This window comes from Bubalus bubalis, chromosome 7, assembly GCF_019923935.1.
Source record: "Bubalus bubalis isolate 160015118507 breed Murrah chromosome 7, NDDB_SH_1, whole genome shotgun sequence".
Taxonomy (NCBI): Eukaryota; Metazoa; Chordata; class Mammalia; order Artiodactyla; family Bovidae; genus Bubalus; species Bubalus bubalis.
In genome coordinates this window covers 113,536,596-113,555,390 of record NC_059163.1, presented here as the reverse complement: position 1 = coordinate 113,555,390, position 18,795 = coordinate 113,536,596, and the positions used below count along the sequence as shown (strand labels likewise).

Sequence of the window (18,795 nt, the reverse complement as noted above, 5' to 3'; positions counted from 1 at the left end):
ACCACAGGCAAGCTGTAGATGAAATGTGCTTTGTCTCATTTTTAGGGAAATCCCCATACATGACATCTCACTTTCCCTCTGATTTCTATTCACACTGAAAGTTAAAACTGCTTGGATATTTTCCCCTCTGAGCCTCTGCCCATGATATTTCTTTTCTCAGGATTTTGCTTCTCCATTTCTGTGTGTCTACCTATCCCACAAACCTGAATGGGAAATCATTTCCACCCGGAAATAGATGTGCTCACTCTTTCATGTTATTTCTTAACACGTGTGGCCTGAGTCACTGACGTGAGTTATTCTCTGCGATGCCATTATCTTGACACATGCAAGATCTGCGTCTTCTTGGTCTGTGTTTTTCACACTGCCTTGCTCAGTAGACATTTCAAGGATGAATGAACATTCTAATGATCAAGGTTCTGACTTTGACAGCTGTGCCTCAATCTTTCCAATATAACCAAAAGTGACAGCCTTTCTTCCCTTGCAAGTGAAGCGGCACTATTGATGGACAGGCTGAAGAAGACTCCATTCTTGCCCCACCTCTCCTCCCAGACCCAGTGGCCAGAGTCCATGACGTGCCTGAGAGTCAGGGTCAGGAGTAACCAGCTGCCAGACCTTGGAGACCCTGACCCTGGTACTTTTCCTTCACAAGGTATCTCTGAATCTATTTCCTCTACTCAGGTCATTCTTCCTTTTTACTTTCCTGGGGAGTCAAAGCTCCCATAATGTCTCTAGACAAACTTTAGAGTACAGAGTATCCCCCACCCCAGAGCCAAAACCATTTGAGTGCAAACCCATTGTCCAGATGGCCACCTTCTTTCAGAGACAGCTGATTTTTCTCTTTGCCTTTTACTAAGTGGGCAGGATTTTTGTTTCCTTTAAAAATTATTGATATTATTTAGCAATTACAGGAGTTTACCTTGAAAAACTCATGATAAGGATATCTTAAGGGAAGATGCCAAAATGGGGCTAAATGGATTTTTTGATGTTGTTTTCATTGGTGAGATGCATTTGCTTCCTTTTATTGAGAGGCAGCACACTGTCTTCCCATTCAGTTGTGTTGGACTAGTCAGTTCTATGCTGTTTTCCATGAAGAGGAAAGAATGTACACAGTAAGGAAGGGTGGAGGTGAAGAAGGGAAGCTCAGAGTGGACCCCTTGTGTAACCCAAAGAATTCTTTGAAGCTGGAGCATGTACTCAAAATTGTCAAGAGCACAAAGTTGACCCTACTTGCCAGTCCAGAAGAGGAATCTGAAAAATCCAGCTTCAAACAATTCAACCATCTCTTCTTTACTCTGAAGTTCAAGGATTTATGATTTATCTCTACTTCCGCCTTTGTGCTTGAGATCTTTCTTCAGGAGTTCCTGGAGACTTAGGAATCAACTCTCTGCCCATCTTGACCTCTTAAGTATTGATAGGAGATGATGCCTGGAAATTCTTGAGCAAGAATTGGAGGAGCAGATATTCTGTGAACCATCATTTTCTAAGGAAATGGGAATCTTGCCCTTCAGATACCTTCAATCAGTTCATTCACTTTCCATATCATCATGTCAATCCTACAAGAATGGGCAATAAACTCTCAAGTCATAAAATACACACTTGTCAAAATAACTTCTTCCACCATTTTGATAATTGCATATGTGTGACATGATACTTGAAGGCTGCAACAACATCCACGCCATCCCAAAACAATAGACATGCCAGTCGGTTTTCCAGGAAAGACTTTAGATTTGTCCTGTGATATGGCATTGAAGACTTCACAAATTAGACTTAGATGAACCAAAACGCTGCATTCTGCCTGAAAGTGCAGTGCTACCAGAACTATAGAAATCAGTACACAGTTTTGTAAAGAAACTGGTATTTGAAGAGCGAGTAAAAGCACTTCAGACAAAGAAAAGTACATTGACCATTCAGCTCATCATATGTTCTGTATCTAAGGCGAGATTTTTCTAGCAAGCCAGAGAGGGAAACTAGGAAGTCCAGGTAAAAGTAACTGTATTTACAGAGATTGAACGAAGGAGTAAACATGATGGAAGAGTAAAATCTGTAATTTTTTTTTTTTTTTTGCATAAAAAAATTGCCCAGATCTTCCTCACTGCATCTTCCATTGAGGCAGGATCAGAAGACAGGTTGGGTTGAAGGGCATTTACCCTCAGGAACCTAAGACTAGAGTTTTTCCACCAATAGGATCATTGCCACCGACTGTCTCTTTCATCTCCTTTACAGTCACCATTTCCTTATTTTCACTCTCAGAAGCCCCCCTTTTCCTGGCTGAGAAACAGCCAGATTCCAAATGACCCATACTCATATTCAATTTCTTTACAAATCAGACCTCACTAAGATTTCCTTTATTATGGTTAATGGCTTCACAAAGGGTGTTTCCTTCAAGAACGAAGGGATTTTGCACAGGGAAATAGCCCATTTCACATATTTACAGTCTTCTCCTTAACTAGTTTTAATGGTAATATTGACTGTGAATAAACATGGATGATACATGTGCAGTATTTGTATAAACACTTTGTTTCAATTTATCTGATGCAAGGTCAAGCTCATTATGTTTTTGAGAAACAAATACTAGAAAGAAACATTGGAGGATATTCAGTCCAACTTAGTCAACAAATGAGAAAAAGTAAGCTTTAGAGTGATTATTTTATTCATGATAACTAGCCCATGACCAAGTCAGAAGTAGACTGTGGCGAGCCTTCCAATCATTAGCCCAAGTAGGCGTTTACCACTTTGAGGTCATTAACAAAACAGCATGTATAGTTCTGCTAAAAAGGTATGTTTAAACAACAGTGCTGAAAAGGAAAATATTATATGGATGGCAGGGAAGTGATTTTTAAGATGCTCTCAAAGCAGATGTTAACAGCCAGCAGGGAGGTGCAGTCCAACCCTGGATGTTGTTGGAGGCTTGTGAGGGAGTCAGAGGTAAACAAAATCAATTTGCTACAATAGTCCCTCATTTCTATGCATTTAAATGGTCCTGGGGCAGCCTTAACTCTGCACCTACAGTCTCTTTCATAGATAACATGAATTGCTTCATTTTCTTGGCCTTATTTTTGTGATTTGTTTTCAGCACACAGATAGTACCCTGAAGCATTCTTCTAGAATATGTAAAGATAAGGCAGGGGGAGTAATTGTTCCCCCAAATTAGAGTTGACAACATGGATAATTTAGGATGTTAAAGTTTCAAGTACCATGTATTTTTGTTTTTGCCTTTTTCATCACAGGAAATAGAAAGAGGAATCTGGAGCATGATGCATATTTAAGCTAAAAGGACGGTCACTCAACATACAAAAGACTTTTTCCTGACAGTCTTGTTATTACAGCTCAGAAGATGTTGCTGTTTTATAATCAACTTCCATTCTGGTTAAAGAAGGGCAATTTGTTCTTCTTCAAAGGTTTTTGAAGGTTTTCAAGATGGATTTTAAGTATTTTGACTTTTAAATTATGCAGTTTTTTTTCCCCAAAACTTTAAAAGCCAGTTCAGGATCAGTTCTCACAGTTCCAAAGCCAAAGGAAGATTAATAACAACTCACAAAGATGTCTACACCACCTGATAATGTGCACTTTGGGAAGTCAGGCGTTACATACAATTTGAACACAAATACAGAGAGCCTTTTACAAAAAAAAAAAAACTTTTACAAAAGTCACCTCGGTCCCACTTGAAATTACTGTCCCTCTAGCCAGTGACTCTGTAGGAATAACTATGGAGTCTGGTTCATGATAAAGATCTTGCTTCCTAATTCAAAAAATCTTAACACTAAAGATAAAAGCTATCTCATTTTCACTTGCTTTTAAGAAACTGAAAATAATGTTTACAAGTATATGGTAGACAACTGACCTTATATACCATGTGTATAAATATTGATAGATACAGGTGTTGGAAACCTGATCTTTGATTACCATGCAGCATTTTCTGTTGGGAAATAATGGCTGATAACCCTGGGTGATAGTCCACTGGAGACTGTGGTATGAAATCCTGCATCTACCCAGAACTGAGAAAGGGAAAACATATTTTGCAGAAAAAGTCTAAAAAAAAGAAAAAAGTAGAAAAGCTTGTATACAAAGAATTCACCCTCCTACATTGACTGGCTCCCTTGCTGGGCTCCAGATACAGCGCTCAGCACCTGGGCTGTGCTGGTGAGCAAGACAGACATGGCCTGACCTGGTCAAAACTCAGACTATTAAAATCGCAATCACAACAGGGTGTGGGAAGTCTCCTGGGGGCAGAGCTTCTCAGCCTGACTGCACAAGAGGATCATGTAAGGGCTAATTACGTGTAAACCTCTGGGAATAGAGCTCGACGCTTTGTGGTGGTGCAGACGCTGCACAGGTGACTCGATGGGCAGCCAGGCTGGGGTGGCACAGGATGCGCAGGAGCACATGTTCCCCATGCTCAGAGAGTGTCGGCGGCACACGTCTTGCTGGGCTCCACCCTCTGAATCGCTGAGTCACAGGCCCAGGGTGGGGAGAGGCAGGAGTCTGCCTTTCTAACAAGCACTCAGGTGATGTTCATGCTGTGGGCTTGGGGACCGCATTTTGAGAGTTGCTGAGGTAGTAGCAGTTATTCTATCTCAGGGAGCTGATCTGGGTTTCTGGGAAGGAGTGAAATTTAAGGTCAACTTAAGGGACAAGGAAGTGTGTGATGACACATGAGCATGAGAGTTGGTGTGCAAGGTGGACACAAAAAGCTGGGAGGAAATGTGTCCCTGAGACAGAGGAGCAGAGCAGGGTCTGGGAGCAGGTCTGGGGGTGAACCAGTGTTCAGCATAGCTGGCTTCAGCCAGGCCATGGGGTCAGCATGGCTCCTTCCCAGAATCCAGGGTGTGTTTTGAGAGTCATGAATAAGCAGGGACAGAATGTGGTCAGATTTATGTTTTGAACTTCCTGTGATTATGTTTCTGGACATGTATTGAAGGTGGGCAAACTAGAGAAAGTCTCGCAAGGAGCAGTTGCAGTCTTCGAGTAAAAGAGATGCTACTACATGGGTGGTAGCAGTGAGGAGGGAGAGAAACCAACAGATTTCAGAGGCTTGTGGGGCAGACTAAATAAATAGGACTTGGTGATTGATGTAAGCTGGAAGTGAAGGGGAGGAGAGGGCAATGAAAGCTGGGTTGCATTTTGTTAGTGGGAGTTAGCAGTGTCTTTCGGAGAAGGCGATGGCACCCCACTCCAGAACTCTTGCCTGGAAAATCCCATGGGCGGAGGAGCCTGGTGGGCTGCAGTCCATGGGGTCGCTATGAATCAGACACGACTAGGCGACTTCAATTTCACTTTTCACTTTCCTGCATTGGAGAAGGAAATGGCAACCCACTCCAGTGTTCTTGCCTGGAGAATCCCAGGGATGGGGGAGCCTGGTGGGCTGCCGTCTATGGGGTCGCACAGAGTCGGACACGACTGAAGCGACTTAGCAGCAGCAGTGTCTTTGCCATAGTGGTCAGAGTGGGAAGTGGTGGAAGGGTTATGAGTTTGGACACACTAGTCTGGGTGCCTGGGAGACTTTTAAATGGATAGGTCGGGAGGCAGGCAGATGTCTGGTTGGAGATTAGGGCAAGGGCGTTACTAGCGTAGAAACAACATCTGGGGACAAAAGGACACCCAGGAGGACTGGAGACGGACAAAAACAGGAGACATGGGTCACGGGAAAAAAACAAACACTATCCGCTCACATGTGTCAGAAATGGGATTGAATAAATGAGTTAAGAGAGAATTTCTGAGCAATCTGCATGTGGATGACATGAGAGTCATCCTGTTCATCTCCTTCCCCTTCCTTGTGGCTGGGGGACCCCAGGGGGAGTCCCACAGGCTGCGACAGCGGACCCTGAGTCAGACTTCAGGCCAGCTTCGGTCCAGCTGCAGGTCTGCTCTGGCCCGGGAGGAAGCCCTCCGCCCCTGAGGCCAGGGGCTGGAGAAGGCGAGGAGGTGCAGGGCTGGAGTGCGCCTCTGTTCTAGCACACACACACAACTGCAAGGTCTGCAGCACGGCCAGTGCCGGCAACCGTGGAGGACATGGGCTTAAACAAATTTTCTCTGAGGGGAGCGATGGGGAGAAGGGATAGTTAGGGAGTTTGGGAAAGTCACGTACACACTGCTATATTTAAAATGGATAACCAACAAGGACTCATTGTATATCACAGGGAACTCTGTTCAGTGTTTTGTGGCACCCTGAATGGGAGGGGAATTGGGGGGAGAATGGATACATGTATATGTATGGCTGAGTACCTTTTCTGTCCACCTGAAACTTATCACAACATTGTTAATCATCTATATATTCCCAATATAAAATTAAAAGTTCAAAGAAATGTCTGAAGCTTCCCAGGTGGCCCTAGTGGTAAAGAAGCTGCCTTCCAATGCAGGAAGCATAAAAGACTTCCATGTCTGGTTTGGGAAGATCTCCTGGAGAAGGAAATGGCAACCCACTCCAATATTCTTGCCTGGAGAGTCCCATGAGCAGAGGAGCCTGGTAGGTTATAGTCCATGAGGTCACAAAGAGTCGGTCACAACTGAAGTGACTTAGCACACACAAAAAAATGTCTACTCTGACTTAGTAGAGATGTGATAGATATTTTAAAGTCCATCATGTCTGAAACAATACAGCTCTAAACAACGTAGTTGAATATAAATTGTATACACATGAGTTAACATTGATGTACAAAATACCACCCCCCACTTGTCCTCTGACCCAGCGTGTCCCTGCCCGCCCCCTGCCCTGCCAATTCCCTGCAGCACACACACTCTAGCTACACACCCCACCTCCTGGGGGCTCTGGGGTCCTGGTCCTTTCCATCTCAGCCCTGTTCTGATGAGAAGCAGCACCAGGAGCAAAAGAAGGGGACTCCTTCTCCGCTTTGGCCCAGACAGAGAAACACAGAAGAAAGAAACCTCTCCTTTTAAAGATTCTTTTCCTCCTTCATTCCTTCTCCTACTGCCTCTCATCTTTTTCTCTTTCACTTCTTTTTTTGAAGGAGGCGCAAACTTACAGTGCTATCATCTGAACACCATCTCCTTCCAAATTCACCCCTGGTTTTACATATGATACACATATCTCCCCCTGGAGGAGGCTGGGGAGTATCCCTCACTGTTTTGCCAGCTATGATTTAGGCTACCGGCTAAAGCCAGCAGAGCCTGTTGCGAAACAGAACTAGGTCCATTCACAGGTGAAGATAAGCAAGTTATTTCTGCTCCTGTTTTGAATGACCTAACCATTTAGACTATGCTGCAATGATTTTAAAACATCTTTCTTCAGACTTGATATCATCCTTCACTATCAAACTTGGTGTGGTAAAAATTTCAAACTGTAGTGTTAACCCACTCTATAAGATTATAGTGTGCTAATTAATGGGCTGTAACAGTCTCTACTAACTTCCCTCTTATTCATGTGTTACAAGAAGCCATGAATAAAGTGAATTAAATAAAAGGAAAAACATTCTATTTTTACAGTTGTTTGTCTTTTCACATGGGGCAGAATCTGATCTTTATCAGCTCCTGAATAGCTTAAAATGGTGTGTGGCATCTATGGATTTCTCCCCCGCTAAGGTGGACTTGATAAATCTTACTTTGGTCAGTGCTTTACGGTCAGAGTGTTCATCAGTTAGGGAGCTGGAGGAGACTCAGCTGCCGGTACAGGGTGCTGCTATGCACATGTGCTCTGGGAAACAGCTTCGCTGCACATCCTTGGGTGATGTCCCAGGATTCAAGCCAGAAAGAGAAAGGAGACAACTCTTACCGTTATCATTACCCTGCTTGATCTCCTCTGCTGTCCGATCTATCAGCACATACAAGGACCAGACCACGCAGGTGATGGCAATGACGTGGAAAGTGACAGAGCAGAAGATTTTCCTCCTTTCGCTTGTTGTCATCTGCAGTTTCTCCCACTGCAATCACAAACCAATTACACACAATTGAATCTCCAACCAGGAAATTTTGCTCCCTATTTATATCCCAGGCCTAGGTCATGAATGGAGAGAAACCATTACATAGTTGCCATTTTAGATGACACTAAAATATTCAAACAAGTCTTCATGTTTGAAAAGATCTACAATCATAAACTGTGGAGTTATAACTTAAAAAGTACACAGTAAAACAAAAACAAAAATATTTTCCTATTCTCCAAATAAGTAGTTCCTTGTAGTTTCCTTTTCTGTAACATGAAGGGGACAATTTTAATTTTATACAATTTTCAAAAACATTTCAGCTCAAGTTCCTACATATTACTTTTCTGTGGCCCTAGGTTATAAGCAGTCATACATAGTCTCCCCTTAGATAGTACATACCCTGACACAGTGTTGCATTCTCTTTTTTAAATTGGAGTATAGTTGCTTTACAATGTTGTTAGTTTCTGCTGGACAAGGAAGTGCATCAGTTGTATGTATACATAGATCGCCTTCCTCTGGGACCTCTCTCCCCCTTCCGCGAATCATCCCACCCCTGTGGGTCATCATGGAGCACTAACTTGAGCTCCCTGTGGTGCATAGCAGCTCCCCACTAGCTGTTTGACACATGGTAGTGTATATGTGCCAGTTCCAATCTCCTAATCCACCCCACCCTGCCACCATGCCCACAGCTCCGGTCTGTGCGTCTGGGTCTCCATTCCTGCCCTGCATGTGGGCTCATCTGTACCCTTCTTCTAGATTCCACATACACCCAAATGTTCATTGTAGCACTATTTACAATATCCAGGACATGGAAGCAAGCTAAATGTCCACAGACAAATTAATGGATAAAAAAGATGTGGTACATCTATACAATGAAATATTACTCAGCCATAACAAGGAACTAAATTGGGTCATTTGGACTTAGAGTCATTTGGGTCATTTGGACCTAACATGGACCTAGAGCCTGTTATACAAAGGGAAGTAAGTTAGAAAGAGAAAAACAAATATCATATATTAATGCATGTGAATGTTGCATTCTTAAGTGTGTAAATTTACCAAGTATTTGAATGGCTGAATTTTATCTGTGAGAGAGTCAACATCTGTCACAACTCTTCTCCTAGAAGACAAATTTTATCCTCCAAGCAATGGAAGAAAGTCAGCTGCAGCCCCTTTCAGTGCAGTCTTGCTTTTCTGCTGCCACCAGTCTGCTCACAGTCGCGGTCCCTGAGGCGCACGCCTCAGAAAGTCGAGGGCCGTTTCTTAGTCGGTGAGAGGGGGAGGGCTGCCACTTTTATAGCAGGAAGGAAGTCAAGGCATATATGAGAGAACATGTCCATGATTTATTTTGAAATAACAGGCCGTCAGATGACATTTTTACTTTCAAACAACAGTTTAATGCCTTGACAGTTACAGTATCACTTCATTACCATGTTAGGATTTGATTTTTACTTTTATTCACCTATTTCTATAGGAAAATCAAATCATTATGATCTTATTAGACCATGATTTTTTTTTAAATTTTATTTATTTATTTTTTAGCAACTCATGATTGTTTGCATTGGTTTTTAAAAAATTGAAGTATAGTTGATTTACATTGTTGTGTTAGTTATAAGCAAACTAATTCAGATATATATATGTATAATATTACATATATATATATATTTAATATATATTCTTTTTCAGATTCTTCCCATTATAGGTTATTATAAGATATTGAGTATAGTTCCCTGTGCTATACAGTAAGTCCTTGTTGATTATTTATTGTACATATAGTAGTGTGTATATGTTACTCCAAAACTCCTAATTTATTCTCGCCTCCTCTTTCCTCTTTGGTAACTATAAAATTAATTTCTATGTCTATGAGTCTATTTCTTTTTTGTAAATAGGTTCATTTGTATCATTTTTTAGATACCACATATAAGTGATATCATATGGTATTTATCTTTCTCTGACTTCACTTAGTATGATAACTCTAGTTCCATTTATGTTACTGCAAATGGTATTATTACATTCTTTTTATGGCTGAGCAGTATTCCATGTATACAGAATATTTCCATATATATATATGTATATATATATTTATGTCACATCTTTGTTCATCTCTCTGTTGATGGGCATTTAGGTTGTTTTCATATCTTGGCTATTGCAAATAGTGCTGCTATGAATCTTTACATTTTTTATTTATTATGCTCTTCCTAAAGCAGAATCCTTAGACCTTCACAGTCACACTCCTTGCCCGGCCCACCTTGCACGTCATAAAGCCCCATAAAGCCCTGACTCTGCCACCAGCTCTGAGACACGAGTGAGCCTCAGTCTCTCCGGGCCCAGGCGTCTCATCCCCCTCAGAGGCAGAGAGGAGTGGTGAGACACGATCCTCTCCTTTTCCTTTACGAACAGACTAAGCCCGCGAGGGCTGGCACCATGCTAGGTAGGTAAAGCTGCTTTCCCACCTTCCTGGAAGAGGTGACATGGACTGTTTCCTATGAGTGAGAGGTGAGTGGCTATCTACTGGGATGCTGAGTTTTTGCCCTCCTGACACAGGAATTGCCCCTTTCTCCTTCATTTTCTTTTCTTTGCTGCCTGGAATTCCCAATTAATGGTAGAAGTCCTAATAGTCATCTTGCAACCTTGAGAAAAACTCTTGAGAATTAGAGAGACCTCAGCCCATCAGCCACAGCTCACCTCTGGCCGCCACACATATGTGAGGGAAATAAAGTCCTGTCCGAGCCACTACTTCTCAGGACCCTGCTCCTCACTGTCAAGTGCAATTCCTGACAGAAGCAAATGAAACCTCCTGGCTTCCCTTCTGGTCTCTGAACATCAATGTCATATGACCACATGTTTGTGACCACATGGACTGTAGCCCGCCAGGCTCCTCTGTCCATGGGATTTTCCAGGCAAGAATACTGGAGTGAGTTGCCATTTCCTTCTCCAGGGAAATCTTCCCAAGCTTGGGACTGAACCGAAGTCTTCTGCATCTCAGGCAGATTCTTTACCACTCGGCCAGCTGGGAAGCCCATTCCTCTTTTACTGGCCAGTTAGTCTTCACAGCGTTTCCCATTCAGGGTCTGTTAGAGCCAGTTAACCTAATCTTGGACTCCTCATCAAACTATATTTTCTTTATTATTCTAAGTAAGTAATGGAGAAATCTTAGTAATGAAACTAGGGGAAATCTAAATGCTTCAATCTATCTATAGAATCTATTTTTAATTAATCAGCATTGAAATGAGATTTCAGGTCTTTTTATCACAACTTCACATCACAGGTGTGAAAGATTGTTTCTGAAATTTCATTGTGTTATTTTATTGATTTATCGTGATATTAATCTAAATACTGTGTGATTGTGGACTAGAACGTTATTCATTTAGCAATAGCATTTCGTGATTTAATAACTATTTCTTGGATTACCTCAGTATTTAATATAAAAAGATAAGAAGTGCGGGGTGGTGAACAAGGGCAGCTTTACATGTTCAGATTTCCTAAATGTTTCAAGTGTTCCAATACCCTCAGTAACAAAATATTCATAACAAATCAACCCTCCGTTGTAAAGTTGGCTTTGAGTGGGGGAAAAAAAACACTTAAAAAGTGGGTCTTTTTTTAATCTAAGGAGCGTTTTGATGAAGTTGTTGAAAAGCATTCTTCAAAACTAATCAGCCTCAATAGAAAAACATCAGAGGGCTGACAGGTATAAACCAAACCCCTTTTAGTTCTAGACAATAGTAGCTCTGAAGCTGTCACTTCCTAATCTCAGCAGCGTTTTAAGGAGAAGTGGAGTGTAAAAGGACCATCAAACGTTGCTATTGTATTTTCCTTTATAAATCCTCACAGCGACCACCCAGGAATTCTCCAGACAGCACACGACTAAACGCGATACCACGGCGCCCTCTTCCTGACGGTCAAGTCACTGCATGCGGTACCCAGCTCAAGGCATCAACAGAAATTTAATCCATTTCATGAAATGTTCATCCATCCACATCTTTGAATTTTCAAGGTGATATATATATATATGGACTGAATACGTTTTGCAAGCCGCCACAGTGAGAAGTGGATCAAGAAGGCAAGGATAGAAATCTTATGTTAACAAACTTGTCATGAAAGGGCAAATACTAATTTATTATTATGAAGCTGAAATTCAATACCAGTTCACAAAAGATTTGACAGCAAAGGGCTAATATGCACAAATGCACATAGCATCAGAGCTCCCCGTCCCAATTTAATAAGATTTGTGTGTTTATGCCCACAGATCACATGTCCAGTGTGGGACCCACGTCCCCGCCCCACCCTAGAAGATTAAGAGGCGCCCTCTCGATGCTCAGTTTTAAGGAGACACGTCTCTCCAGGGGGTCTCAGGGGAGCTGGTGGAAGTGACCAGAAACAGGCGGGAGGGGAGCCCGCATATTCTCTCAAGTGCCCAGGGCTCTTTCACGGCAAGTCCCTGCTCTCCTGGGTTCATGCACTTTACTTCACCTGCAAAACCAGCTGCGCAGTCTTAGCGCCTCAGACCTCGCTTCCCTTTATAGGATCCCTGGGTCTCTGGCACCTGTTTTACTGTCCTTAGCCTTTGGTCCCTTATCCAGAGCCTTCAACGACAGAAAGAATTGAACAGAACTCCTTTATTCAACGTAGAAATACACAATTAGATTATTCTGAAAAGATTTCCAAATTGGAGTCTAAATTGATGCAGACACGGTTTCTGTAAAATTTTCCGTTTGTTTTAGCGACATGAAACAGAGCGTTTTCTAATTTAAATTACTTGTATTTTCATTCTGTCCTAATATATTAAAAAAAAAAAAAACACCAAAAAACAAAAACAAAAAGAAACACACACTGCCTAATAAGAATGTTTTTAAAAATTTTGTACCAGTGAAAAATAAGGGCAGCTTATTTGTATGATATCGACATACACGAGATGGGGGCTACTTTACTAAGTCCATTTTTTTTTTTTTTTTTTTTTTTTTCCCTTCCTTGACACAGCCCCGCTGCTTTTTCAAATTTCCTAAGGGCAATAGGAGCCAGAATTTCAGAGTCTATGTCATGATAAAGCAAAAGCCACCACCAGAGGGCGTGGGCCCACCAAGTTCCTGGTTCCAAGGTGATTTTCCAGGGTCCCCAGAGATTCCAGAGTCCCCCACCAGCTGCTGGCAGGCTTTTCTCGGTCATTTCAGCAACCCAGACTAAATGCAAAGGCACATTTTAACTCTAAAAATTTCCGACCCTGCTTATCCTGTTATGGTGAAGTTTTACCACACCCGAATGAAAATAATATTTGGAACAGCAGGTTCAGTTTGTTACATTATCTACACGCCCAGTGGGCTTCCCTCCTGGCTCAGCGGTAGGTAAACAATCTGCCTGCCAATGCAGGAGATGCGAGTTCAATCCCTGGATCAGGAAGATCCCTTGGAAAGGAAATGGCAATCAACCTCAGTATTCTTGTCTGGGAAATCCCTTGGACAGAGGTGCCTGGCAGACTACAGTCCATGGGGTCGCAAAAGAGTCAGACCCGACTTAGCAACCAAATACCACCACCAACAGCGCACCCAGTGTGACACATTGTGCCTAACAGCCTGGAACTCAGAGGAAGTCTGGGGCTAAAAGAGTGACCAATTCCAAGAAGCCCCCTTGGTCTAGGACAGTGGTTCTTTTTTTAAAATTTTTAGTTGTTTTTTAAAAATTGAAGTATAGTTGATTTACAATGTTAATATCTGTTATATAGCAAAGTGATTCAGTTATGCACACATATATATATGCTTTTAAAAATATTCTTTTCTATTATGGTTTATCATAGGCTATTGAATATGGTTCTCGGTGCTATATAGTAGGACCTTCTTCATCCAGGGCCAGTGGTTTTTAAAGAGATTCTTCAGGCACATCACCATCAGCATGGAACTTGGTCACTGCTACATTAATCAAAGAAGGAGGCCCCTTGGCTGAGGTGGTTCAGTGCTCCAGTGCCCAAGTAAACTAACCAAAATCTAAGCCTCTAAATGCCTCAAAGTTGGAAAATAGAAACTTAAGGATGACTAATCCCAATCAGCCAGCTTGGCTTTAACCATGAGGCAGTCCCTAGTCTTCTTGCTTGGCTTCTGCACTCTCTTCTGCAGCTCCTGTGGGTGACGTCTCCTAACCACTTCCGGTGTGGTGCTGCCCAATTCGAATGAAATTTTGTTCAAATGAATTCTTAAAACTTTAAATAAGCTTCAGTTTATCTTTTACTATTAGAAATGAAATATTTGCAGTTGGTGTTTCACCTGGCCTTCAGGTGATTCTGCGATTGTGGATTTCATTCTGTCTGCCCTCTAATGGAGAAGGCTAAGAGGCTTATGGAAGCTTCCTGATGGGAGAGACTGGCTGAGGGGGAAACTGAGGTCTTCTTCTGATGGGCAGGGCCATTCTCAGTAAATCTTTAATCCAATTTTCTGTTGATGGGTGGAGCTGTGTTCTCTCCCCATTGTTTGATCTGAGACCAAACTATGGTGGAGGTAATGAAGGTAATGGTGATCTTCTTCAAAAGGTCCTGGCACACACTGCTATATTCAGTGCCCCCGACCCTGCAGCAGGCTACAGGGAACCCACACCCCCTCCAGAGACTCCTGGACACTCTTCAGTTTCTTGTGGGGTCACTGTTCCTTGGGGTCACTGACCTGGAAAAGGTCAGTTTCCATTCCAATCCCAAAGGGCAATGGCAAAGAATGTTCAAACTAGTGCACTATTGCACTCATCTCACATGCTAGCAAAGTAATGCTCAAAATTCTCAAAGTCAGGCTTCAACAGTATGTGAACTCTGAACTTCCAGATGTTCAAGCTGGATTTAGAAAAGGCAGAGGAACTAGAGCTCAAATTGCCAACATCCATTGGATCATAGGCAAGAGAATTCCAGAAAAACATCTGCTTCTGCTTTATTGATTATGCCAAAGCCTTTGACTGTGTGGATCACAATAAACTGTGGAAATTCTTCAAGAGATGTGAAGATACCAGACCACCTGACCTGTCTCCTGAGAAATCTGTATGCAGGTCAAGAAACAACCATTAGAACTGGACACGGAACAACAGACTGGTTCCAAATTGGGAAAAGAGTACATCAAGGCTGTATTATTGTCACTCTGCCTATTTAACTTATATGCAGAGTACCTCATGAGAAATGCTGGGCTGGATGAAACACAAACTGGAATCAAGATTTCTGGGAGAAATATAAATAACCTCAGATACGCAGATGACACCACTCTTATGGCAGAAAGTGAAGAACTAAAGAGCTTCTTGATGAAAGAGGAGAGTGCAAAAGTTGGCTTAAAACTCAACATTCAAAAATCAAAGATCATGGCATCCAGTCCCATCACCATGGCAAATAGATGGGGAAACAATGGAAACAGCGAGAGACTTTATTTTCTTGGGCTCCAAAATCACTGCAGATGGTGACTGCAGCCATGAAATTAATAGAGGCTTGCTCCTTGGAAGAAAAGTTATGACCAACCTATACAGCATATTAAAAAGCAGAGACATTACCTTGCTGACAGAGGTCCATCTAGTCAAAGTTATGGTTTTTGCAGTAGTCATGTATGGATGTGAGAGTTGGACTATAAAGAAAGCTGAGAGACGAAGAATCAATGCTTTTGAACTGTGGTGTTGGAGAAAACTCTTGAGAGTCCCTTGGACTGCAAGGAGATCAAACCAGTCAACCCTGAAGGAAATCAGTCCTGAATATTCACTGGAAGGACTGATGCTGAAGCTGAAACTCCAATACTTTGGCCGCCTGATGGGAAGAACTGACTCATTGGAAAAGACCGTGATGCTGGGAAAGATTGAAGGCAGGAAAAGAAGGGGATAACAGAGGATGAGATGGTTGGATGGCATCACTGACTCAATGGACATGGTTTTGAGCAAGCTCCAGGAGTTGGTGATGGACAGGGAAGCCGGGTGTGCCACAGTCCATGGGATCACAAGGAGTCAGACATGACTGAGCGACTCAACTGATTGATCTTTCATGCATGGTCCTGAGAGAGTCAATTCCTAGATAGGTTGATAAGAAGTCCAGCATTCTTGAGAAGGAGAAAGGGGTCTGGAGCTCTTGATAAGGAGAAAGGGGTCTGGGGCTCTCAAGGAGAAAAGGACAAACGTTCTTTACTACATTACTTTGTCTTATTCAATATAACAATGTATCTTGCTCGAGGATATGTTTTTCAACAAGAAATTTCTGAGTAATCCTGTCATCTTAAAATGCATATTATGGGAGTGGGTCTGGTAAGATCTTTCTATTGTTCACCCTAATCTTGTTAATTTAAAATGTATGATGTGGGAGTGGGTCTGAAAAAGTATATAAGGCTTTGATAAGACTAGCTAGAAAGATGATGCTGTGAAAGTGCTGCACTCAATATGCCAGCAAATTTGGAAAACTCAGCAGTGGCCACAAGACTGGAAAAGGTCAGTTTTCATTCCAATCCCAAAGAAAGGCAATTCCAAAGAATGCTCAAACTACCACACAATTGCACTCATCTCACACACTAGTAAAATAATGCTCAAAATTCTCCAAGCCAGGCTTCAGCAATATGTGAACCGTGAACTTCCTGATGTTTAAGCTAGTTTTAGAAAAGGCAGAGGAACCGGAGATCAAATTGCCAACATCTGTTGCTTCATGGAAAAAGCAAGAGAGTTCCAGAGAAACATCTATTTCTGCTTTATTGACTATGCCAAAGCCTTTGACTGTGTGGATCACAATAAACTATGGAAAATTCTTCAAGAGATGGGAATACCAGACCACCTGATCTGCCTCTTGAGAAATTTGTATGCAGGTCAGGAAGCAACAGTTAGAACTGGACATGGAACAACAGACTGGTTCCAAATAGGAAAAGGAGTATGTCAAGGCTGTATATTGTCACCCTGTTTTTTTAACTTATATGCAGAGTACATCATGAGAAATGCTGGACTGGAAGAAACACAAACTGGAATCAAGATTTCCAGGAGAAATATCAGTAACCTCAGATATGCAGATGACACCACCCTTATGGCAGAAAGTGAAAAGGAACTCAAAAGCCTCTTGATGAAAGTGAAAGTGGAGAGTGAAAAAGTTGGCTTAAAGCTCAACATTCAGAAAACTAAGATCATGGCATCTGGTCCCATCACTTCATGGGAAATAGATGGGGGAAACAGTGGAAACAGTGTCAGACTTTATTTTTCTGGGCTCCAAAATCACTGCAGATGGTGACTGCAGCCATGAAATTAAAACACTTACTCCTTGGAAGGAAAGTTATGACCAACATAGATAGCATATTCAAAAGCAGAGACATTACTTTGCCAACAAAGGTTCGTCTAGTCAAGGATATGGTTTTTCCTGTGGTCATGTATGGATGTGAGAGTTGGACTGTGAAGAAGGCTGAGCGCCGAAGAATTGATGCTTTTGAACTGTGGTGTTGGAGAAGACTCTTGAGAGTCCCTTGGACTGCAAGGAGATCCAACCAGTCCATTCTGAAGGAGATCAGCCCTGGGATTTCTTTGAAAGGAATGATGCTGAAGCTGAAACTCCAGTAGTTTGGCCACCTCATGCGAAGAGTTGACTCATTGGAAAAGACTCTGATGCTGGGAGGGATTGGGGGCAGGAGGAGAAGGGGATGACAGAGGATGAGATGGCTGAATGGCATCGCTGACTCGATGGACGTGAGTCTGGGTGAACTCCGGGAGTTGGTGATGGACAAGGAGGCTTGGTGTGCTGCAATTCATGGGGTCGCAAAGAGTTGGACAGGACTGAGCGACTGATCTGATCTGATCTGAAGACTAGCTAGGAGGGCATTCTCTGTCCCCCTTCTAATGTCTCTGTCAGAACCTTTCTCTGTCCCTTTTCTTACTTTAATAAAACTCTGCTACACAAGAGCTCTTGAATGATCAACCCTGGTCCCTGGTCCCAAAGCTAAATCTTCTTCTTCTGAGATCACGAATCTGACATCGTTCATTGTAAACTATCATCTTGGTGGCTCATCCAGGATCCTCAGGACAAGGTAAGATCACTCAGAACTCTAGCCTCTCTGCTTTCTCAGTATTCATGTTTTCTGCTTTACTTTACTAACTCCATGGTGTGCTTGTGTGAATGAATGACACATCCTGTGCAAAGCACGTGATGATCCCTGCTCTGTGGTTTTGTAGTGCCTTGAAATGACTGAAGGCAGCCCCAAAAGGGGCACCTTGTCAGGGCTTTATACCGACCTGCCAATGCCAAGAGACACCCAGTGTCACTGCGAGGGGAGCAGCCAGAGACGGGCAAAGTGTGTGGACTGAACTTTCCCTTCTTGGTCAACTTTTCCTGGTCTCTTTGACCATTTTGTAATTGCCTAGGGAATTAGAACTACTAACCTAATCAGTTGGATCATAGACTTTCAAGGGTCTTGTGATCCATGCTGTTACTGTGCATTTTTACTTGGACTCGCTGTATGTAGCACTTAGCCTTGCTAGACTAGGCAAACCTTGCTAGAAAGTTATAGGATCACGTGTGGGAGTGACACAGAACTCTAGTTCCAGGAATGTCTCTCAGGCTAGAGGTCACTCTCTTGACTGCCTGCCTCAGGAGCCAGCGACCTGAAAGTGAGTCTTTGTCACAGCTGTGCCTCTGATCTATGTGGGTAGGAGCACTGCTGGTGACCATGAGGTTTTTGAAGACACAGATCAGGAATTGCGGGATCTGGTCAGATTGGAAGCACAATGGGCTTCTTCCTTTGGTAGTGCTAGCTCTTAGCAGGCCAGAGAAGGCTCCCTGATGGCTTCTGTCTCAACTCCTTAGATATTTCTTTTGCAAAGCTGTGGAAATGAACTCGTACGATTGGCTCTAGTAGCTTGAGGAAAAAAATCACTTTCCTCGCTGGCCAACCATCCACACCTCTTTTGCTATCACATATACTGGTGTGGTGACACTCAGAAGGGACATCTTGGTTGTTGTTCATCC

At 42.6% G+C, this 18,795-nt stretch overlaps 1 protein-coding gene across 2 annotated transcripts in view; it reads right to left on the bottom strand.

Moving 5' to 3' along the window:
* The window catches only part of MARCHF1 (membrane associated ring-CH-type finger 1), a 133,701-nt gene that overhangs the window by 4,785 nt on the left and 110,121 nt on the right, over positions 1 to 18,795 (bottom strand). For both annotated transcript variants that reach the window (XM_006066821.3, XM_044946250.1), the window contains exon 3: positions 7,727 to 7,874. In XM_006066821.3, the coding sequence (XP_006066883.2) occupies positions 7,727 to 7,874 (148 nt within the window). The remainder of the gene's footprint in view (positions 1 to 7,726; positions 7,875 to 18,795) is intronic.